The sequence below is a fragment of the Rhineura floridana genome, chromosome 18 (genome assembly GCF_030035675.1).
Source record: "Rhineura floridana isolate rRhiFlo1 chromosome 18, rRhiFlo1.hap2, whole genome shotgun sequence".
NCBI classification, from domain to species: domain Eukaryota; kingdom Metazoa; phylum Chordata; class Lepidosauria; order Squamata; family Rhineuridae; genus Rhineura; species Rhineura floridana.
In genome coordinates, this window is record NC_084497.1 from 29,143,025 (window position 1) to 29,167,234 (window position 24,210).

Genomic DNA, 24,210 nt, shown 5'->3' on the forward strand with positions numbered 1-24,210 from the left:
AGCAGGATGGACAGCAGGTGTGAGCCCTCAGCGTTTGGGCCTTAAGGAGACAGGCCTGCCTCTCTTCTGCCTGACCTTCTGCTGTCTACATTCTGCAGGTGAGGGGGGAGTATCCTGTGCACTGTCTGTGTCTGGCTGCAGGGCCTCTGCTGTCCCTGGGGTGCTCTGCAGCTGATGGGCAGAAGGAGCTGGATTCTCAGGAGGCTCCTCCGTGTCTCCTGTTGCTCCTGGGTCTGCTGCTGTTACTCCCGAGTCATCCTCATCTGAGGAGTCTTCTGACGGGGCCATGACAGTGAGGTAGGTTAGTCTGAAAGACTGTGACTGGCCCAAGGTCACCCAGCAAGCGTCATGGCTGAGTGGGGATTTGAACCCTGGTCTCCTCGACTTCTAGTCCAGCACTCTATCCACTACACCACACTGGCTCTGCCTCTCGGCTAAAGGGAGGACTATAAAGGACTCACTTTCTGAGTAAAATCTTGATGGAGCTCTCCCTCTACTATTGCTCCATGCTCCCCTTTGCTCTTTCTTCCTCCCACCACACCATCCATATATGTTAAGCTAAGGGACTTCATGTTTGCAATTAGCAGATGCTTGTCTGAAGCATTTTTAATTTTTGGCATCTAGATCACTGAGGCATCACAAAGCACTTCAGGGGTGCCCAGCTTGACTTGTGCCATCTTGTAAAAATCCTGCTTTACTTCTGACAAGCCCCAAATCTCTCAACACCACTTCAGCTCAGGATTCAGGGTTGGTCTGAATGTGACACACACGCCCCTACACCATAACACTTTTGGAAGTTGGTCACTCGTTTCCCAGATCACTGACCAAGAAAGCTCATAAACACACCGAGCCAATTCTGAATCAATATGCTAAGCCAATTCGGAATGAAGCTGGGCAATGTTCTACTTTAGATTTGGGGGAAAGTGGCTAACAGCTCTTGCCTGGCTCCAGCTTTGGGAAACCATCAGTAGTGAAATGTCAACATGATTTGGAAGGGTTTTGGTGGTTGCTTAAAAGACGCAGAGTGCTAGCCCATGACACACATTTGCACATGCTGATTCATATGTATGGATGCAAATTACCTCCGGCTTCCTGAAGGACAAAAGAGCAACAACTCTTGCTCTTGCTGTCAGGGCTTAATTTGCCTCTGGGCAAATTAAGATGGCAGGTGGCTGGGGTCTTCATGGTATTCTGTAGTGCACCTAGCCATCTTGGAAGTTTTAAAAGAGGGAAATGGTGGGAGATCGTGTGTGTGTGTGCACCTGTGTTGTCATATGTCTGATGTTTGGCTTAAATAAAGTCATCACCAAAAATGAACAACTTTTGTCTCATGGATCACTCTCCCCACTCACTCACGCAAACAAGCAAAAAGCACTGCCGCTTACGGCACAAATCCTCAGCTATGTTTCCTTCTGAGCCATCAGGTCTTGTTAAAAGGCACAGGGAGGGGGTGCTAATAAATACAAAGATTGCCTTCCGCCCCACCCTCCCTGCCAAAGGCCTCTTCCTACAGGGTCCACAGAGATAAAAATGTGTGACACTCTCCTCCCTGCAGTCACTGTATTGCCGTCGCAGTGCCAACCACATGGCCAAGCCAATACCTCATCATTGCCCAAGTCGCTTCATATCAACGTCTTTGCAGAAGTCCAGGGAGGCAAGGAACAAAGCGAAAGGGGGTTGCTGTTGTTCCGCTTCCCTGGCACTTGCAAGAGAATACCGTCCTTCCTTCCCTGTGAATTGGCAAAGGCCATCTGGCAGCCATGCCAATAAAGTCCCTGGAGCACCTCCTGATCCAGTCGCCATCTGAAGCCAACTAATAGTGCGGTGGCTTGGTGTTTTTTGGCTCAAGGCTGCCAGCTCAGCAATAAATCAGCACTATGGTGAGCAAAATGATGTGGCAAAACCATCTAGAGAGTGGCAGGATGTCCTAACACAGACGTCCCCAACCGGGTACCCTCCAGATGTTGTTGGACGCCAACTCCTATCATCCCTGATCATTTTGGATTGGGCTGGTGGGGGCTGGGTCCAACAACATCGGGAAGGCCACAGGTTCCCCATCCCAGAACTAGACCATCAGTTGCCTTTACTGCCCCTCGCTACCCTCTATCCCAAATCAGACCATCAGTTGCCTTTACTGCCCCTCGCTACCCTCCATCCCAACCCTTCCTTCTTTTAATGCAGAGGCAAGGAACCTTCAGCCCTCCAGATGCTGCTGGACTTCCTAACTCCCATCAGCATCTCTGCCCTGGCCAAACTGGATGCAGGTGATGGCAGCTGGAGTCCAACAACATCTGGAGAGTATCAGCTTGGGGACGTTTGGGTCCAACACATGGAAAGGGGACCAAAATACCATATGGTCAATGCTGTCACATTGAGGGGAGTGGCCTTTTTCTCTAGCTTCTTTCCCCTCCGCCCAAAAAAGGATTGAGGGGGCAAAGAGAAACATGGCCTACCAGAGGCAAAATTCAAACCAGAAAAGGCCTCTTGTAACATCAGACTCAGCTGCAACACAGTCAGTGGGAAAGTGAGGATTTTGCAGCTGGTCGTTGAGGAAAAAGCGGTGGTAATCACGTGTGGTTGTTTTTGCAGGGGAGAGGAAATAATATTGCCTTAAAGCTGAGGTGGGGAACCCTTTTCAGCCCAAAGGATGCATTCCCTTCCTAGCAACTTTCCGGAGGCCAAGTGGCAGGGGTAGGCGGAGCCAGAGGCAAAAGTGGGTGGAGCAACAAATGCCAATTTGGCCTTTTTACAGTGGGCTACTTTCTACACACACGCCCCTCTCTCTGTCCTCTACCCAGACAAGCAAGAGGCAGCATCAGAGATCAAAGACACATTCCAGTCAGTTAAAAACAATCATGGAGGGTGGAAACCAGGGCTGGTGAGTGCCACGGCCTGGAGAAAGGCTGTATGGAGTGCACATATTTGTGTAGAAAAGCAACTAACAAATTTAATATGAATGAATGAATGAATGAATGAATGGGGAGAGGCACTTGGAGAGCTGCATTTGGGCCCTGGCTCTGAGGTCCCCCACTAGCACAGCCTGTCCGCCTGCTCACTCACCCTCTGAAACAGCGGCATAAAAGTGATGGATTATTGCAAGCGACATGACTTCTGATGACATTATCCTTCCATTTGCTTACCGAGCCAGTATTTTTAGCCCCTACAAAATTGCGACGTCCAAGGGGCTCAATAAACAGACTGCCAAACAACTCTCAAAAGAAGCAGTGGCACCAGAGAAGAAAGGCAATGAAGGTGAGAGGGTGGAACCAGGGGCTGGTGCACCTCCTGGGCCAGCGAGGCAGAAGGAAGACTCTGCCTCTCATCTCCAGCTGAGTTCCCTTCTCTGACTGGCAGAAACCCCTGGCTCTCTGCCTCCCCAAAATGCCCAGAGAGAGACAAAGAACATGGGCAAGAGGACAGGGCGACCTTGGGCACAGCTGCTCAAAGGCCAGTGGAAGCTGTGTCACTGGCACGGTCCCCACGTGTCCTCTCTGCCAAAAAGAGGAGGATGCCCAAGGTCCTTGGAAAGAGGAGGGAGGCAGAGCAGAAGGTTGGCTTGCCTGAGGTGGTCTCAAGCTGGTTCAATTCCCGGCCCCAGCAGATGAACCATCACACGCATGGTTCATTATCAGAATGGAAGGAAGAGACTTGGGAGCTGTCTACAAAATCTAATTGGAAAATACAGAGGTGCCTTATACTGAGGTCCACCTCACTCGGTATCATCATTCCTGACTGGTAGCAACTCTGCAAGGCTTCAGACAGGGGTCTTCCCCAGTCCTGCCTGGAGATTTGAGGGACTGAACCTTCTACGTGCCAAGCAGCTACTGTACCCAGGAGCCGCAGGCCTTCCCCTAAAAGGAAAATGAGATTCCAGTCCTCATAATTCTGAATAAAAGGCTGGCATTGGAAGCTGTCAAGAACACTGGTCCATCTAGCTGAGTATTGTCTGCACTGACTGGCAGCGGCTCTCCATGGTTTCAGGCAGCAGTCTCTGTCAGCCCTACCTGGAGATGCCGCTGGGGATTGAACCTGCATGCAAAGCAGATGTTCTACCACTGAGCTATGGACCTTCCCCAAGATGTGGCTGCACTGAAGGATCTGCATTCAGTTCCTGCTCTAATCCTGGACTCTCCATCTCCTGTGCTCCAGATGATGACCCACCTGTCTCAACCACCGGCACTTGCCCTCACAAAGCCCCCTCTCCTTTGTCCCCCTTCTCTCCCACCCCCATCCCCAATTTCATTGCACCTTTGAGGGCATTTTGAAAAGGAGATGTGAAAGAAGTAGCCTCTTAATTTTTTGCCATGACCCATTTGTTGTGAATGCCTTGAAAGGCCAAGAAACAGAGCCTGCTACCATTTCAGCTCTGTTGCAAACCAACCTCTGGGGCCCTTTTGAGACTGAGTTTGCCATCAATTGAGAAGTTCATTTGCTCAGGAGGTCTTGGGGAGCCCGGACCTGGTAGGCTCACAGCTTGAGGTGGAACACCTCAAGGCAGCTCTCCATGGCGCTGAGTGAAGAGAATAATGCCCTCTGTTTAGTCCTTTGGGATTAGCTAGCAATGTTACTGAAGACAGGCTGGCATTGCAGCCTAGGTGGCACCCTCAAGGCACTAATCTCAGTCTGAACTCAATCTCAAGGCACTCATCGAATCCCTAATCTCGAGCATCTGTTTTGCATGCAGAAGGTCTGAATTTTCTAGCATGTCCAGGTAGGCCTAGGAATGCCTCCTGCCTGAAACCTCACAGAGCTGCTGCCAGTCAGGGTAGACCAGTGGATTCCAAACTCCCCCCCCCACAGACCTCTTGGAAATTGCTGAGGGGGTCTTGGCAGACCACTTAATGATTTTTTTTTTGCCTGTTGTAGCAATGGCAACGTGCTACGCTAGATGCAGTATGTTTTTTTTTAAGTGCATTTTAATTGCTTCTTTATTTTGTATGGATTGTACTTTATTCTATTCCAGTTTGAATTCCATGGAACACAGATTGTAATACGATTAAAATACAACAGAAAAAATAAAAGAAGCAATAAAATACAAATAAAAATGAATATTTAATGCAATGGATGTGCCATCTCCCGTCTTCAACCACAAATCCGCAGACATGCCACGGACCACCTGAATGAAGCTTGTGGACCCCCTGTTGTCTGTCTGTCTGTCAAATCTCTGTCTCTATATCTGTCTAAGAGACATCCCTCCCTCCCTCCCTTGGTGTAGACAATACTGAACTAGATGGACCAATGGCCTGCATCATTATAAGACAGATCCCTAAATTCCTGTGTTGAATATCTGCACATCTTAGGAGCTCTCCTTGGTCCTGAAGAGCTAGACTGTACTATCTGGAATAGTATTACTAAGGCTGGAGACGCACTTGCGGCTGGTTTCAGTGTGTCTCCACCTCTGTTTTCTAAAACCAGGGGAACACAACATTAGTCAAACTCTGCCCCTTTTTACTCCAAAATCTGGGAAATTGGAGATCAAGTGCATTATACCTTGAAGTCAGCTTCACACAGACCTCAAGACTGATTGGCCATCAACCAGGTTGCCATTCCATGTGTGCGTCCAATGGAAACGCTTTGCTGTTGGCTCTGGCAGATACAGTGATTGGCCCAAGGCTTTGCTATGGGTGGTCCTAAAAAGTCTGACATCAGCAGTGGGGAAGGGGGATGTGTCCAGGCATGGGCAAATGCATTTTAAACTGCAGCCAGACAAAACTGTGACAGAGCCTTGTGACTCTGCCATTGTCTTAACAGTACTGAATGGCCACCTAATGCAAGGTCTGTCTCCTGCCTGTCCAGGCTGTTTAGTGCTTGACCAACACACACACACACACACACACACACACAGAGGGGGGGATTTCTGGGATATGCTGCAGCGCAACCAAACTCCCCACTTCACCGTGACCCCACGGAGCGCTCCTGCCAACAGACTCCCTCTCTAGAGCAATCTGCCAGCCCACAATGGGTTTGATCTCTTCAATTCCTCACTCCTCAAACCCACCCGTTAGAAATGAATTATGGAAACCATTGCAAGTGCCTAGTGAGCTTCACAGTGCAAGGAACTCCTTCTTTGCATTGATGGATGACGTATCCGTCCCTTGTAAAAAGGTAAGGAATGGCTGTTGTCAGACTCGCACACACATTCCCTCACTGTATTTGTTGCTTGCCAGACTCCTGCTGGCATACAATACAGGAACGCCCACGCTGATGGAAAAAGAGGGCCTCATCCATCAGTTCCACAAATGTGGCCTGATGAAAAGGACATCTGAGTCAGGGAGGGCAATGTGGAAAAGTCCCAGTGGTGTGATCTGGATCTGAGCCTGACAAACCAATGTTTTTTAACTTTTGTTTGTATAGCCCAGGGCCTGTACCTAACTTTAGCCCTACTCAGAGTAGACCCACTGAAACTAATGGCCAGGACTAACTTAAGTTCATTAATTTTAATGGGTCCACCCTCAGTAGCCAGACACAACCCTCCAGGTATTTTCCTTTCCATTTCAAAGTCCAGTTCTAAAGGATGGACAATCCTGATTAGGGATCTGGCTCCATTTACATTTAAAGGCGAACCGACCTAATTTGCACTTCCCCAAAACGATAGACAAATCAAAACACAAGCCATCGTTTGAAATTCAAAGTTCTCTGAATTTTGCAATGCAGCTCTCCAGCCAAGTTCAAAAACGCCTATGCTAGGGTAAAGTATACACAACAAGGCTTATATTTGTGAAAATGACATGCAAACTTGCATTATGTCAGGGGGAATTGCTTGCAGAAACTGGTATAAGGGAAAATGGCATGCGAAAATGTGTGTATGTTGGATTGGGCCTGGGAGACCAGGGTTCAAATCCCTGCTCTGCTATGAAGCTCGCTGGATGACTTTGGGCCACTCACTGTGTCCGCTGCCAGTCAGTGTCGACAATACTGAGTGAGAAGAACCAAGCACTGGACTTGGAATAAAACAGCTCCCGATGTTCATTCCCAGACCTGCACTGGGGAGAAATCCTGACAGCTCAGATTACACAGGGTGGTTAGAACCAAGGAATGCATGTTCCCCCCAAGTCCCTTTGTCCAAAAATCACTTCTCATAATAGCAGCAGAGCAGCTCAGAAAGCAAAGTGTGTTCTGGGGATTCAGACTTGAGAGAGCTGATGGGAGTGCGCTGGGGAACGCACCCCTCCCCATTTCCTGTGGCCCGAGCCGTCGAAAGGCGCTCATCCCATCCACGAAAACGGAATCCGAGATGAAGAAGAGCATCCTGCCGTGATGCGATTGTGGAGATGCAGCCACTGTTGCTATTGCTGCCATCTCCCTTGTGCAGAAGGTGAGAGAGCTGTTAGATGGGCCCGTACAGGAAGAACTGATAGACCCTGCTCTCCCGGGAGCAAGGAGAGATTTCTGCAAGCCTCAGAACGGCAGCGAGACTGTGATAATGAAAAATCACGCCTTCCAGATGACAAAGGGGTCCTCCCCCCTTTTTAAAAAAAGAAAAACAATCTAGCATCGCTCTCCTCATTGGACCAAGAAACACGAGAGAGAGAGAGAGAGAGAGAGATGCCTGATGCTTTGCTTGGCTAAACATTTCAGGGTCTTAAACCACAAGCTGCCTGCAACATAGACAGAGTGTCCATTTTTTAAAATCTATTTGGTCTACTATACTGCTAAAAACCAAAGTTTTCAAAGTGGTGTACAGCAGAATGCAAACACGCAAAGCGAATTATGCTGTAGCTCAGTGGCAGAGCACCTGCTTTGCATGCAGAAGGCCCCAAGCTCAATCCCCAGTGGCATCTCCCCTGTCGGAGACCCTGGAGAGCCACTGCCAGTCAGTGTAGGCCATACTGAGCTAGATGGACCTGCAGTCTGACTCAGTATTAGGCAGCTTGCTATGTCTTAAGGGAAGGGCCAGAGTGCAGTGGCAGAGGCCCTGGGTTCAAGCCCCAGTGGCGGCAGCTCCGGGTAGGGCTGGGAGAGACTCCCTGCCTGGAACCCTGGACAGCCGCTGCCAGTCAGTGTAGACAATCCTGAGCTAAGTGGACCATTAGTATAAGGCAGGATTTCAGGGAGGGAGAGTTGGGGAAGTGGGAGGGTGTTTTTGAGGCAAAACTTGAAACCACAGAGCAACGGCCACCCTAGCACTTGAGAGATGCGGCGGGGCTGTTCTCTTCATCGCCTCTGCCCCCCCCCTCCCATGCAGCTCAGGCTGCCGTCCAGCAATGCGACCGTCTCTCCAAAATAGCCCTGAGTCCTTTATCACTACCCAGAACTGCAGCAAGGGAGCCATCGTGGCAGCTAGAAACAACAGCCCTGTGTATGCCCTCCCTTCATCTCTGGCTTCTCCTGATAAGGCCAGCTGAGAACAAAAGAATGTTGCAAGCAGGGAGGAAGGCTGTATTAAAAAAAGAAAGAAAGAAAGAAGGAAGGAAGGCACACAACCCTTCCGTGTGTGTGTATGTGTGTTTGGGGCCACAAAGCTTACAAAACTCAAGAGAACGGAGGGCAGGGTTAGATGGAGGTGCATAAAATTATGCATGGCATAGAAAGAGGCCCCAGGCGATGTTCTGAAGGCACCTGAGGCCAGCTCCTTGCTGAAGCTAAGCAGGGTCAGGTCTGGTCAGTGCCTGGATGGGAGACCGCCTGGGAACCATATGTGAGCCGCCTTGGGTTTCTATCAGGAAAAGAAAGGCCGGGTATAAATGTAATAAATAAATAAGAGACAAGAGGGAGGAAAATAGCACTCAATGAATTTGATGGGTGGTTGATCCCTGACATTTGCCAGTGCTTCTTTGTGCACTTTTAATGCATTAACTTTGGAGGAAGGGCTGTTGTTCAGTGGAAGAGCCTCTGCTTGCATGCAGAAGGCCCCAGGGCCCAGTCCCTGCCATCTACAGAGAGGGTTAGAAAATATCCCTGTCTGAATTCCTGGCAAGCCACTGCCAGTCAATGTAGACAGCACTGAGCTAGATGAGCCAGTGGTCTGGCTCTGGGTAAGGTAGCTTCCTAGGCTCTGAACTGGCATAGTTTGCTTAGCCACAGGATGTCGCGATGGCTACCTCTTTCTACAGTTCTAGAATGGGATCAAATTCAAAGAGCAGGGCCAGAGGGGCCCTCCAGATCTGGACCCCAGTTCCCATCATCCCCTAACCGTTGGCCACACCGGCTGGGCCTGATGGAAAATGGAGTCCAACGCCACCTGGACGGCCAGTGCTTCCCTCACCCTGAACTAGACTCTCACTTGCCTTTACTGCCCCTAGCTACTTTCACCACAACTCTGACTTCTTTTAACGCAGGGGTGGGGAACCTCTGGCCCTCTTGATGCTTGCTAGACTCCAGTTGCCATCATCATTCCTGACCACTGGTCATGCTGGCTGCTGGGAGCTGGTGACCAACAGCATCTGGAAGTCCGCAGATGTCCTCCATTCCTGACCTACAGGAACCAGGGTGCTCTCTTCCTTTAGAGAAGGAAGAAAAAGTGACAACCAGCCATATATCTCTTCCACACACCTGTGCCTCTTCTCCTGCTGACAAGCTCTGTCGGAATTATTTACAGATTGTGTAAATATAACTCAACAGCCCCACCATCTCTGTAGCAGTTCAGCGGAGAGCACCGTTCAGCTCTGAGGTGGAAGAAGAGGCGGCGGAAAGCTGTGCCCTCAGTGCCCAAGAGAAGGGGGGGATCCAAGCAGACAGAGCTGTGGCTGAGTTGTTGGGATCCTCATTTTTAAAAAAAAAAAAAAGCATTAAAATGCATTAATGTAGGAATCAGACACCACCACACCAAAAACAAAGAAACAAGGCTAGGCTTAGAATTAATGTTAAACTGGACCCTCCCCTTACCCTAGGAGGACTGGCCCAAAACAGCCAACCCAATTTTGTATGAGTGGTCACTGGGGGTGGAGTTCAAAGGTGACATTCACCACCTCTAATCCTGCTGGCCATCATTTTATTCCTTAAGAGCACCTCCCAAACTACTCTGTCTGTCTGTCTCTCTTTGTGTGTGTGTGTGTGAGTGAGTGAGTGACTGAGAGAGAGAGAGAGAGAGAGAGAGAGAGAGAGAGAGAGAGAGAGAAAAGTGAGGACTAGAATCTTGGCAATGCCACTTAAAACCTTCCCCAATGGGTTAGGAACATAGGAAGTGGCCTTATGTTAAGTCAAAACAGTGTCCCATCCAGCTCAGTGTTGTACACATTGGATGGCAGTGACTGTCCAGGAGGCAGGAGATATTGCCAACCCTGCCTGCAGATGTCAGGGACTGAACCCAGGACCGTCTGCATGCAAAGTAGATGTAGGGGCTAGTCCTCCTTCAAGTATGCAAGTCTTCCCACTCCCTGCCCTCCAACAACCATTGCATTTATGACTGAGTTTGGTTGGCTGAGTCTTAGCTGGTTTTGCAAACATTTTTGTCTAATACACACATCTTATAAATTTATGTATTTAATTAAGTAATAATGATGATGATGATGATGATAATCTTTACAAAGCAATTTCCCCTAAAATAATGCATTTTTGTACGTTATTTTCACTATATGCCTTTTTATGCATGCTTTACTTCTGTATCTTTGCACATCTGATTGGGCTGGAGAACTACATTGCAAAACTCAGAGAAGTGTGAATTTCGGAGGATGGCTGCGTTTCGGCTGGCATATTGTTTTGGAAAACGCAAATTAGGTCGGTTCACCTTTCAATGCAAACTGAATCTCTCTCTCCCCCCATGTCCCCCCATTCCTAGCAGGCATATAAACGTAAGTAATCAGCGCCAACACACACTGCACAGGCCCGTGGCAATTCTCTCCTGCAAGGGAGTTGTGCAATTCAGGACTAGCTAGCATCACCTGCAGATGGGCCCCACTTGAGTCCCCTTTTGTAAACCTGCTCTCCAGGGAGAAGGCAGATGTGGTTGGGAACATTACTTGGAAAGAGCAAAGCCATTCCTTTTATTTATTTTTAAAAAAGGACAAAAATGGCAGTCAATTCCCTCGCCTTTCTCTGCTCCCATTCCCAGTTGTCCCCACACTCAGCATGGAGAGAATAATTTGCTCTCTCCCTGCCCTCGCCCCATCCATCCACCTCATCTCATCACAGGAATACTGCAATGCTTCTCTGAAGGGGGGGGAGGATTATGCAAATTGGGGGAAACCAGCTTTTCGGGGAAAGAGGGCTAATCCAACGTTACCGAGAAGGGCTGCAATGGAGTGGAAAAGGGTTAGAGTGGGAAGAGTGTGCATTGGGGAGAAGGACGTGTGTGTGTGTGTGTGTGTGTGTGTGTGTGTGTGTGTGTGTGTGTGTGTGTGTGTGTGTGTGTGTGTGTGTGTGTGTGTGTGTGTGTGTGTAAGGCCCTACGTAGCTCAGCACCAGGTTACTTAAAAGCCAGCCTTATCCCTTCTAGACCTAGCAGGTGGAGATAGGGAAGAAACTTGATTTTTGTCTGCATTTTAAGAAGAGAAACCATCTAATTTGCACTTCTCAAATCAATTGTTGTTGTTATGTGCCTCCAAGTCGATTACGACTTATGGTGACCCTATGAATCAGCGACCTCCAAGAGCATCTGTCGTGAACCACCCTGTTCAGATCTTGTAAGTTCAGGTCTGTGGCTTCCTTTATGGAATCAATCCATCTCTTGTTTGGCCTTCCTCTTTTTCTACTCCCTTCTGTTTTTCCCAGCATTATGGTCTTTTCTACTGAATCATGTCTTCTCATGATGTGTCCAAAGCATGACAACCTCAGTTTCATCATTTTAGCTTCTAGTGATAGTTCTGGTTTAATTTGTTCTAACACCCAATTGTTTGTCTTTTTTGTGGTGCATGGTATCTGCAAAGCTCTCCTCCAACACCACATTTCAAATGAGTTGATTTTTCTCTTATCCGCCTTTTTCACTGTCCTACTTTTACATCCATACATAGAGATTGGGAATACCGTGGTCTGAATGATCCTGACTTTAGTGTTCAGTGATACATCTTTGCATTTGATCTCAAATCAATACGCAAACAAAACACAATTTTGCGATGCAGTTGTCCACCCAAACAATTCATATGTTAGGAGTAAGGGTAGAGACACCCTCCCTGTTCTGCCAGTTCCAGTGCGTCTCCCCCTCTCTTTTCTGAAAACGGGGGCACGCACAACGCTAGTCAAACCCTGCTCCTTTTTACTGCAAAACCTGGTAGGAGCTTGAGCACATTTTTTAAAAAATTGCTTTGAAGAGATTTTGCAACTGATCGGCAGATCAATCCATTCCCCCTCCAGGTGTAGCCAATGGAAATGATTTGCAGTAGGTGACTAATGTGCTCACAGCCAAAGGGTGCATAAAAACACACACCTTCACAGAAACGACATACACAAATGTGTCACATTGGGAAAGAGGATGCTTGCAAAAATTTGCTTACCGCTCAAAACTGTATGTAAAAATGGGGAGAGTTGCTCTTGCGCTCAGGTCCCACTTGAGGGCTTCCTTTGGGGGCATCTGGCTGGCCACTGTGAGAGCAGGAGGCTGGACTAGATGGGCCCCCATTGGCCTGACCCAGCAGGCTCTTCTTATGGTTTCCAGATTTAAGCCTAAGTGACCGACACACATACATACAATGGAAATGGGCTGTATCCAAAAAAGCTGTACATGCAGTAAATCCAACTGAAACTAATGAACTTTAGTCATCTCTTTAACTTCAATGGATCCCCTCTGAGTAGGACTCTAGCACTGAACAACTCCCATATTTTCCCCATAGGGGCAAATCTCTCTCTGGTCTGTTTGAAGAGGCTTCCATTATTCCCAGGACTGGCAATTCAAAGGAGATTTTCATTGACAAATTGGCCAAACATGCATATGCATAAAAGACAGCTCTAAAAAGAGGATGAAAAACATTATATGGCGCACATATCACAACAGGCAGGACAAGCATGCCTCTTCTAAGATGGTTCAGAAGAGGCATTCCCATCTGTATTATAGACCTGGAAAGGTGCCTCCTCAAAGAACATGCCTGACTCCCAAGAATTTTAATATAAACTCTTATACTAAAAATAATTATTTACACTGTGTTGCATCCAATTTTAGTCCTACACAGAACAGACTCATTGAAATGAATAGACCTTACTAACTTATCACCACTCTGTGGGGTTATGCCAAGTAGGACTCTGGTGGACACAAAAAAGTAAATGTACTGTCTTCAAGTCAATTCCGACTTATGAATAGGGTTTTCATGAGGCTGAGAGACAGTGACTGGCCCAAGGTCACCCAGTGAGCTTCATGGCTGTGTGGGGATTTGAACCCGGGTCTCCCAGGTCGTAGTCCAACACCTTAACCACTACATCCTATTGCATATATATTTTGATAATTTTATTGTGACTACTGGTTTGCAAAAATCTGTTGATTTAATATATCATTTTATACAAACTGCTCAGAGGCTTGTTTGCTCTGTTTATTAAGCGCTGTGTAAGTCTTGCAAAATAAAAAAAATAAATAACCTGCCAGTTTTGAGAAAATGTGTCCGATGGTGGGTAACTCTTTGATAAAAAAACTCAGTCCAAAGAGAATTTTAATTAACTAACCAAACCGATTAATCTACTAAGCATTGCAGCCCTAATTATCATCATCATTAGCATTCCAAGTCATCACTCTACATGATGTTTTTTTTAAAAAACTTTTAATGGGCGAATATCTGCTGTGCTACACATTCCCTGGCAAGACTTACTTCTAATCTTTTTATAACGTGTCTGATTCTGCTTCCACGGATGGCTGCCTTTACAATCCAACAATGTTCAGCAAATCAAGAGAGGGTGGGGAAAAGGGAGAGTGGGAGGGAAAGAGAGTTCTCTATGCACAAAATACAAGGATACAGGCATTCTGGTATGTGTTAAGTAGGCTGTCTCCAAACGCAATTTTAAAAATGGGTCCAGCCTAGCTGGAATGGCCAGACCTTAAGGGCTTGAGGGAAGGCAGCACTCAGGAAGGGAGACAATGAATCACTATTTCTCCCTTGGTCACGATGTAGCGCAACCAAGGAATGGAACCCAGAGTGATGGTTTCATACAGGGGATGGGATGTGGCTGTGCAAATGGAGGCGGCCCATTGAGACGTGAACCTGGGAAACAGGCAGGGCTCATGCTTCTATAAGTGTGTGTTTATGGGGGAAATCAGCTGTTTCTTCTCCACTCCAGGTTCCTAGGTGTTAACCTCAAGCCTGTAAGCATCTAAGAGAAGTTGCTTCAGCCTGTAATCTCCATCTTGGGAGCCTACAGCAGGCATAGCCAATGTGATCCCTTCCAGATATTTTGGACTTTGACTCCTAACATCTCTGACCATTGCTCATGCTGGCTTAGCAGGATGGGACTCGTATTCAAAAACATCTGGAGAGCACCATGTTGCCTACCCCTGGTCTAAAGACTTATGGCTTCAAGACCCATCTTAATCTCCCCACACACACAGAAACATAATTCCTGCTAGGAAAGGCTGGTGTAGAGAATAGTGACCTAGATAGGTACCTGGAAGCTTTCTACGTTTCCTGGGAATTCTTGAGAAAGTGAGAGCTTGCAGTGCTCTCTTGTATCTTGTCGGTTGCTCCCAGTTTCCAAGGGCTGCAGGTCTCATAATGTTACTTTATGGCTTTGGGACTCACTCTCCCCTCCCAGGCTCAAAGAAGTCCTGCTGACTTTCTAAAAATGCGGGTGCTCCAAGAGATGGAGGGTGCAGAGAGACTTCCGTGGTGTGCTGTTCTGGAGGACTGGCAAATACTGGGGAGCGGGGTGGAGGGGCAGGGAGAGAGAGGCTATTATCAAGAAGATAACGAAGACATGGAGAAAGTGCTAACGAGAGTAATTGGGATGATCAATGAGTGTTATGGGATTGGGTGGAAGGGGGAGGGCTGTGAGGTTTGCCAGAAATGGAGTGGATAATTAGGGTTGCATTCGTTAAAAGGAAGAGGAATACAGCGAGATGATACAAGACAATTGTGATGAACATAGAAGGACAATATTTAATTAAGACACCTATGGTGGTATCCAACTAAGTCCTACACTGGCTAGACCCATTGAGATGAATGGGCAGTTTTGGTAGTGCACACAATTTTGCAAGCAATTTCTCCTAGTATAATGCATTTTTTATGTTACCTTCAGTAGTATATTCAGTTTTTTATGCCCACTGTCCCCCTACTATTTGCATTTTTGTAAACATTCTTTGCTTGGAGAACTGCATTGCAAAATTCGGAGGAGCGCAAATCTCAAAGGATGGCTGTGTTTCGGTTCTCATGTTGTTTCAAACTGCATGTGACTTTCATAGTTTTGGCTTTAAATGTGAACTGAATCAAATTTCTCACCCATCCCTATTGTCCAGTATCACTTGGTTCACTGGATGTCTTCGCTGGATGTCTTCAAGCAGAGGCTGGACAGCTATCTGCGGGAGATGCTCTAGCTGTGGATTTCCTGCTGTGAGCAGGGGGTTGGACTCGATGGCCTACAAGGCCCCTTCCAACTCTATGATTCTATGATTCTAATGCAAGCCTGCTTGTCAACTTGCCCCTAGTGTCAGAAAATAAGGGGGTCCTCCCCTGATACTATCTTTGCCCAGGAAAATCAAACCCCCCTTCTAGCACCAACCCCTCCAAGACCTCATTTTTATACACCTTTCCAAGTTTGAAGCATCTTGCAAGCCCAAAATAAATACAAATCCAGATTGCAAAGCAGCACAGATCACTTTTTTAAAAAGTACTACTAGAGGCCAATCAACCAAAGAGATAAGATACACAACAATGTTCTCCCATCTTTTGAGAGCAGGTTGGCTGAGAGCAAGCGGAGAGGGCAGCAGCTACATAGAGAAAGGCAATCGCCTTTCCAGGCAGGGTTAAACTCCCGTTGTCCCCTGAAAAGACTTAATGGGTTTCGAGATAAATAGACCTCCAGCTCCTCCAGCTGTCCAGGTGACCTGGAACTAAATGGCGTTTGACACAGATTGCTAATACATACTGGGCCCTACTCTATTTTTCTTTTTCTATGTGGATCTCCCCCCCCCCAATAATCCAATCTCTCAGCTACATACCTAAATGCTTCAGATTTGGGACCATCTAGTGAGTATTCAGATCACAGGAATTCTTTTCATGTTCAAAGATGCATTTCACTCTTAAAAACCTCCTCCGTCCTACCTATATGATGCGAAGCAAATGTCCTCAGCAGCAAGCCTTGATGGTTTACAGCCAACTCAGTTTGAGTAAACCCATGGCCTACGCTAGCCATGCCCATTAATTTCAATGGGTCTACCCCAAGTTGGATACAACTCACTGGGTTGAACATAATGCTGTTCCAGGAATATCCTTTTTTATTTGCCTTTTTAAAATGCCATTCTCGAACTAATGATAAAAGAAATTGCAACAGAACATTATCGAAGGGGAGAACTTTTTTTATGAAATGATTATGGGTGTGTGTTTGTTGTGCTTCTCTTACTTTCGGGGAAGCCAAGGGGTGTTTGAGTATCCCCTTTCAGGCATCTCTCCAGTGATCTGCACCCGCACTTCCTGAAAACCTCCCAACATGAGTTTTCCAGTAAGCACAGGAAGATGGGGAGACTCTCTACCATGTTCTTGGCAAGCTGTTCATTGTGTCTAGTTTCTACTTTTGAATGTTTTTACTTTCAAAGAAATCTGTGTGGATTGTTATGATTTTTAATGTGAAAGGAAGGACTTTCCTTAAAGACTGAGTGAGCACACTGACCTCAGGTGCTCAGTAGCCAGCCTTTCCGGCTTCCCGCACTTCACTTAAAGCCTTGGGGAAAACTTCATGAAGTAACTCCTCCCATGGGGATTTTTCAGATCAGGAAGCGTGGGCAGCTCGGGAGGCTGCAGATTGCTGGGAAATGTTTACAGGAAACTCATGACATCCCTGGTTGCCTTGCAATGATAACGTAAGCTCAACCTTCCACCCACCAGAATTATAAAGAAAATCAGAAGTCTCTTGCACAGGGCAAGACAAAAAGTACACAAGAGGTTTGAGGGCAAGTTTTGGCACCACACTGGATGTACTCTGGGGTAAGTGCACATTGGATTGTGGCCTGGAAAAGCCCCACACCTTTGTTTCTGTAAAAGTAATGACACACCTCCTCTAAAGGAAGGCTTTTTGTTGTTGCATTGAGTGCAATTTAATTTATTGATTTACGTCAAAAAATGAGACCCTGGGCTTTTCAGTTTTTAAGTTATAATTTCAAAAGCAGCATATAATTAAGAAAATACACAACTGAAGGCATCAAATAAAAATGTCTGACTCCTTCCCACCCAAACAAGGCAAAATGTAAAGCAAACAACAGGCGTCAGAAATATGCTAGCTAAGAGGGCAAGCAGCACAGACTAGTTACACATCAGAAGCACCTTGTAAAGAGGCCATTCCATAAATGGGGAGCCACCACTGAAAAAACCCTGTTCCCCATTGCTTCCCACTCTTGCATCTGTTTGTTGAAACACTCGTAGAAGGGTCTGTAAAGATCTTAGTGCTTGGGATTGTGAACCTGCCAAGCAGGCATCCTATACAGAGATCCAACAGGCACCTTCCTCTGTGACTTGGTAATTCAGTGGCACCTTTACAGGAGAAGTAACTGAATGGCCCAGTTGAAAACTGACACAGAATTAACCATTCACAACACAGTCTACTGGAAGAAGCTTAGCTCAGAGGCGAAGATCACACAGTGATGTAACAGGCACCCTCCTCTACAAATAGACAACCATTCTCAGGATCTTTTATGCATTCAACATATTTCATTTGGAACATGGCATTTCATCATGCAGGAGTGTTGTAGCCAATGTTAGTCCTACTTAGAATAGACCATTGAAGTTAATGGACATTGGGTTTTGGACAACCAAGTCTTACTCAGAGTAGACCCACTGAAATTATCAGACCTAAGTTAGTCATGCCAGTTAACTTCAGTGGTTCTATGCTGAGCATTGAACACAACCCCCATGGGTTTACTTTGAGTAGGATTAACATCAGCTACAACCATTTGGTCCATTTATTTCAATGGATCTACCCAAGTGCTGGTACTCACATATTCATAAAAGTATCATGGGTGCCATCACAAAATGGCTCCAACAGGTTGTAAAAAAAGAGGTGCCACTACTTTGTACCAGTGAGTACTGTCACCAGAAAAAGCCCTGGGTCTATTCTAAGTAAAAGTTATTTAGATATAGAGTGGGGAAACATCTTCCAACCTGTGGGCCACATGCCCTTGTAAGCAACTTTTCAGGGGCCACATGCTGGCGGTGGTAGGTAGGACCAGAGGCAAAAGTGAGAGCAGCTCTTACCTTTGTAGGGTACATTCTACATCCCAAGCATATGAGAAGCCATAAGGGTTACATCCAATGTTTGTCCTAGTCAGAGTAAACTCATTGAAATTTATGGACAGAACTTATAACCATGCAGAACTTTTAACCATGCGTATGACTTAGTTGGGTGCAACTGTTAAGTCTCCCCCTGACCCTCTTCATCCAAGCAAGCAAGAGGCATCCTCACAGTTCAAAGGGGCACGTGTGTGCATGTGTAAGGTCTGCCATCGTCTGGAAACCCAACCTGGCCGCGTTCTCACAACACATGGCAAAACAACAAGTGCACAGGGCTCTTTGGATGGGGACAGGGAACGCAGCTCTGTTTCCTTGCTTACCCGGTACCAAACTATCTCCCGCATCCTGCCATCCGTCTTGAAGTTACATTTCAAGGTCACGGCATCCCCAACCACCACAGGTGGGAGCGGCTCGATGCTGACTGTCAGGTAACCTGAAACACAAGGAGGGGAGAGGGGAAGAGAGGCACGGATGTAAGAAGAACTGCCTTTCTGAATCAAACTAAAGGTCTGTCTAGCCAGATCTCACACCAAGAATATCATAAGCAGGGGCATCACTGAACACCAGAAGAGCCTGGCTGCTGGATCAGGCTAGTGGCGGCCCACCTAGTCCAGCCTCCATTCTCACAGTGGCCAACCAGATGCCCCTATGAGAAACCCAAAAGCAGGACGGATCTGGTTGGCCATTGTAGGAACAGAATGCTGAACAAGAAGGGTGTTTGGTCTGATTCAGCTGCTGAACTCTTCTTATGTTGTTATGATGTATGGAGCATCTGCAAGGACCTTGTCAGCAGCAAACTTTGATTCTGATGTGTCACATTTCAATCGAAACATTTTCCCCAAAGGAGAATCACACACAGGGCTTATCTGTCAGTAACATCTAGCATCCAGAGACCAACTCTGGTATGATGTCGTTAGGAGAGAGAAACTCCCTCACAGACACCAATGTATGATGCTGGGAGGATTTGACTCCCCCTAGAGGAGACTCCAAGAAAGCAGTCATAGTGGCCACTCCATTCTTGTCCCCTGCTACATCCAAAGATATGGACCGATGCCAAATGCCTCATATGCCACAGGAACATCCCCTGGACTCACCACCCAAGAACAAAATATGAGGGTTCCTAATGGAAGGCGCCGTGCCTGCCTGGCAGTATGAGGTCTTCTGGGATCAGGTTGCCCATGTTGGGTAGGGCTGTAAGAGCTGCTAGAAGATCCAACAATGGTATTCGAGTCTTGTGACCCAGCACCATGGATAGCTCCCATCTGTTTCAGCAGTTAAAGGTGCATTACACCCAGTCAGACCCTTGGGGTTGTATCCCACATTACTTCTGCTCAGAGCAAATCCACTGAAATATCATGGACTTGGTTAACTTAGATTCATTAAATTCAATGGGTCTACGCTGGCCAGAAATTACTTGGATGCAACCCTTGGGTTGGTATAACCCTAAGTTAACTGTAACTGTGTTTTAGAATATTTAAACTCTTTTAAGAATGCTTTTCTTTTGCAGCCCTAGCTTGAGATCCCAAGGACTGAACCAGAGACCCTTTGGATGCCAAGTGTGCACTACTGATATCTGGCCCTTCCTTATGCCCTGGGCATAGGTTCCAGTGCTACTCCTCTCCTAGCTGGAGGGCTCCCTTTGCAAGCCCATGATCTCAGGCCCAGTTGGCAGGAACAAGACATTTCCCCATTTTAACCTTACAACCACTCTGCATGAGAGTTTGACTGGCTTTAAGTTCCCCAGCAGGTTTCACATCTGAGTCAGAATGTGAACCCGGACCTCTGTGATTCAAAGAGAATTGCACACATGCCACTAACACACTATCCACTACACTACACTGCCTCCCCAGTCATCTCTTTGAAGCTCAAGTATGTGCCTGCCTCTTCACTGAACCAGCCCACACAACGTTTGTCAAAGGACGCAGTGACATTCATTAGTAAATGAGAGGAAAGACAGATCACTGATTTAAAAGAATCAGCCCCCAACTACCACCTTCCACTCTCCTCCCCCACCCCCCTCTCCATTCCCCTCATTGAGTCCAACACTGGACGCTGGATCCTCCATTAACTTGACGCTTCATTACTCCAAACACCTCCATCAGTCTCGCTCCTCTTTCAGCAAGAGCAGTTATGCCTCGCCTATTAGCAAAATAACCTGCAATATTTAAGAATTAGACATGGCCACACGAGGAACTGATTGCCAGAGATCCGTCTCCATCAAGACAAGTTAGATGCTCCAGTAATGTTACAAAAAATGCTGGGCAAAAGGACTGTTGACAGATAGCACTGGAGAGTTGCTGTCATGACTGTGTGTCAGGATCAGAGAGAGAGATAAAACAAGACCCTCAAGGAACAGGTTGTGGGGCTCAGAGCTCAGCTGCAATCCAACAACAATTGGAGGCCACAGGTTCCCCATCCCTGCTGTAAATAAACATAGTCTGCCATACACAGCATCTATTTTTTAAAAAAAAAACACAGAAGGAAATATACTTTCCTTTTACAACTATTGCATTCTCAGGTGCAAATTTATGCAGATTTAATCAATCGGATTAAACTCACATGATTTTTTTCAATCAGATTGCTTTTAATCCAGTGACAGCATTAAAAGTTGCACTTCATTCTGTCCATCACCACCACCACAGACGTACCAGCTTTTAAAATCACACTCCTACCCACCTTCCCCACTTGGATTCTGGTTCCCAAAAGGCTGTTCTTATAGGGCAGGTGTAGGGAAGGGTCAGATTTTTTAAAATTTAAGTCCTCCTGACAAAGTGCCATGTAAAATGCAGAAGGCGCCCAAGTTCCAGGTGTGACTTTTGACAGCTGTGGAAAAGCACCTTGAGGGAACTGCATTATGGATTACAGGCAAGGCAATCACTTCTCCGGTTCCCTTTGGCCTGCTTGCTGAGTGGCTGGGAATGCACAGTGGAGAGGAGCAAAATCTTTCTTTCCCAGGGTGGGCAAGGGGCTTGAAACTCCATCCTTGTTCAGGAAGCAAGGACGAGGCTGTGCAAGAAGTAAGAACCACCAGCTACTGGAGCTCCAAGGGGTTGCGCCGGTTTGGCATGCAGAATTTCCCAGGTTCAGTCCCCAGTGGCATGTCCAAGTAGGGCTAGGAAAGATTCCTGCCTGAAATCTTGGAGAGCCACTGCCAGTCAGTGTGTACAACATACAGAGATGGATCAGTGGCCTGACTCGGTATAAAGCTTCCAACCCAGGCTCAGCCACCTTAGAAGGGTGGGCTGCAGGGTCAACCACAAAGCCTTTCAGCTGCTGTCTGGCTAGCGCACTGACTTTTGGCATGTCCGGTTCCGTGCCCCGTGACTCAGCGCCAGCTACCATGATGGGCAGTCTCTGCAACCTGGTCTTGGGACCTGCATTTTGCCTGGCTGGACAGCTCCTCTGCCTCACTGGTAGGATGAGAAATCCAAGCCACATGCAACCTCAGCGCCGGCAGGGCAGGGGCACCCATTCATCCCACTTGACCAGGGTCCATCAACCTTTAAGCCCATGGAGACGTTTAGATGTTTGATCAAGTGCTGTGGACACCAACCCCTCTGGTTACTTCTCTCCTCTGTCCCCCATTCCTCCCCTTCCTCCAAAAAAACCCTTATAGAGAGAGACCACACTTTAGTTTCTTGAGGGATTTGAGTAAAGGTAGAATGCCATAGAATTAACATGAGCCTTGAAAAGCACATACAAATGAAAGCAAAAGTAGGAAAGAGGGTTATTTGCAGCTCCTGCTCCAGACCGTGACAATTGTCTCACTTGCCACCAGCGGGTAAATTCGAACCGTCTGGCATCATCATCACCACCACCACCCCTGTTCCCAAAAAACCTTTTTTTAATCAATTACTGCAGCAGAATGAGACAGCAGGAAGATGTAATGAGCCTTATCTGGTGTGGCCTTGTAGACCTGGCCAAAGATCCCAGGTTCAAGTCACTCTTTCCATACGGCTGTGCTTTCCAACACCATCGTTCTTCAGTCTTGGGTCCCCAGATGTTGTTGGACTAAAACTCCCTTCAACCCCAGCCAGCTTAGCCAATGGCCAAGGATAATGGCAGCTATAGTCTAACAACATCCCATACCCTTTATTATTTATTTATTTATTTGATTTGTATCCTGCCCTTCCTCCCAGCAGGAGCCCAGGGTGGCAAACAAGGCATTAAAACACTTTAAAACATCATAAAAACAAATCTTAAAATACATTAAGACAAAACAGAGTTAAAAACATTTTAAAAACTTTTTTTTAAAAAGGGTTAAAAAGGGTTACCCTTCAGTATCTTTGCTGCCTGCTGGCTATGGGGGGCATCTGGTGCTAGTTCTACTGAGAGTTGGCCTTTTGACATGAATGAACGATGGCTAAGTCAGGTTCATTCATTTCAGTGGGTGTACTCTGAGTCAAATTTTGTTGGATACAACTCTATCATTTATTTATTTTAAAAAAACACCCTGTTTGCATGCACTCTTCATCTGGGTAAGCCGGAGGGCTTAAAAGAGATTCAGGCTAATACATGAAAACAAAATACATAGTAAAAACACTTTAAAAGCTGCTATAAATATTCCGCCCACTGCAATTAAAAAAATAGTAATTGATATTTTTGCCTGGATAGTTCTCTGTCTATGCTTATATGTACCCCCCCCAAATTAAAGACCCCAAAAAAGAATCTCAATGATGAGTGCCATCTAATTGACTAATAAGGTACTGCAAAAAGAGGGGAAGATGGGTTGCAGCCAATGCTAGATCTACACTGAGTAGACCCAAAAAAATCAATGGACATGACAAACTTGCTTCATTCATTTCAATGGATTGACTCCTCTGAGTAAAACTTTGTTGAATACAGCTCCGCGTGTGCATATCTCAGTCACCTAGCTGGGAAAAAAGGGGTTCAAATGCCAAGATCTGCAAGACATCGTGAAGAACGCTCTGCACAATTTTCAGGAATTAAAACAATGGAGGATTCATGCACCAACCATTCTAGTCTGGAAATGAGACCAGGGGACTCAGAAGAGAATTTCAGGACTATCCCTAATGCCAACGCAAAGCCTATGACAACCAGAGGTTGCCCTCAGGTCTCACTTACGTAGGTGTCAAATCTGCATGCCTGAAAGAGATGGAGAGGGGTTGATGACCAGACAGACCACTTCCTGGACCAGAGACATCCCCCTTGTCTGAGCATGTCTGGCTTGTGAATTTCAGAAAGCCATCCTGAAGTTTGGAGGAAGGGAGATCTGATCCATTCTAAACAGTGCCCCAAATTCTCCTGGAGTTGCACCAAATCATTTTTGTTAATCCTGAATGCTCAGGAAACTACAAAGTCTACAGGGAAGAGCATATACAGTTAATATATTCATAATGAGGAGGGGGAAAAATCAGCCTGCATTGTCAGGAAGTCATCTTGGACCCAGACCCTCCCTGGTAACCCTATCATCCTGTTGAAAGGTAAATTGCCCCTCTTGTCTGTGTAATCCATGATGGAACCTCAACAGGGCTTATTTCTAAGAGAACCCTCTTCACATGCAATTTTTCCATCTCCACACTGGAAAAAAATGACACCGGAGCAAGCAACAGAGGCGTTATTTGAGAAATGTAAATAATTTCTTAATGGAACTGTCATGGAGAGAAGCTGACAGAAATGTGCAGCAGGGAAGGAAGGAAGGAGTGGACGCGGGAGGAGGATCAGGCAGAGAGATTCTGACCTGAAGCAGAGCACAGGAAGAGGTGAGCGGTGGTGAGGCCATGCTCTAGGTTTCTGGTCAGCAAGGGGGGCACATCTCTTCACAGAGATGGGATAATGAGGGACGCCGGGTCACTCCATTTAAAAAAGAGCCATATTGCTAAAGTTGGAACATCCAAGTTGAAGAATCGCCTCGCGCACTTGGAGAAACAAGCACCCTCCCAAGAGCTGCGTTCAGCCCTGC

General features: G+C 46.7%; 1 protein-coding gene across 12 annotated transcripts in view; it reads right to left on the reverse strand.

The window, feature by feature from the left end:
* IGSF21 (immunoglobin superfamily member 21) overlaps nt 1–24,210 on the reverse strand; it is a 299,326-nt gene that overhangs the window by 90,027 nt on the left and 185,089 nt on the right. For all 12 annotated transcript variants that reach the window (XM_061600904.1, XM_061600912.1, XM_061600905.1 and 9 more), the window contains one exon: nt 18,608–18,720. In XM_061600904.1, coding sequence (XP_061456888.1) covers nt 18,608–18,720 — 113 coding nt within the window. The remainder of the gene's footprint in view (nt 1–18,607; nt 18,721–24,210) is intronic.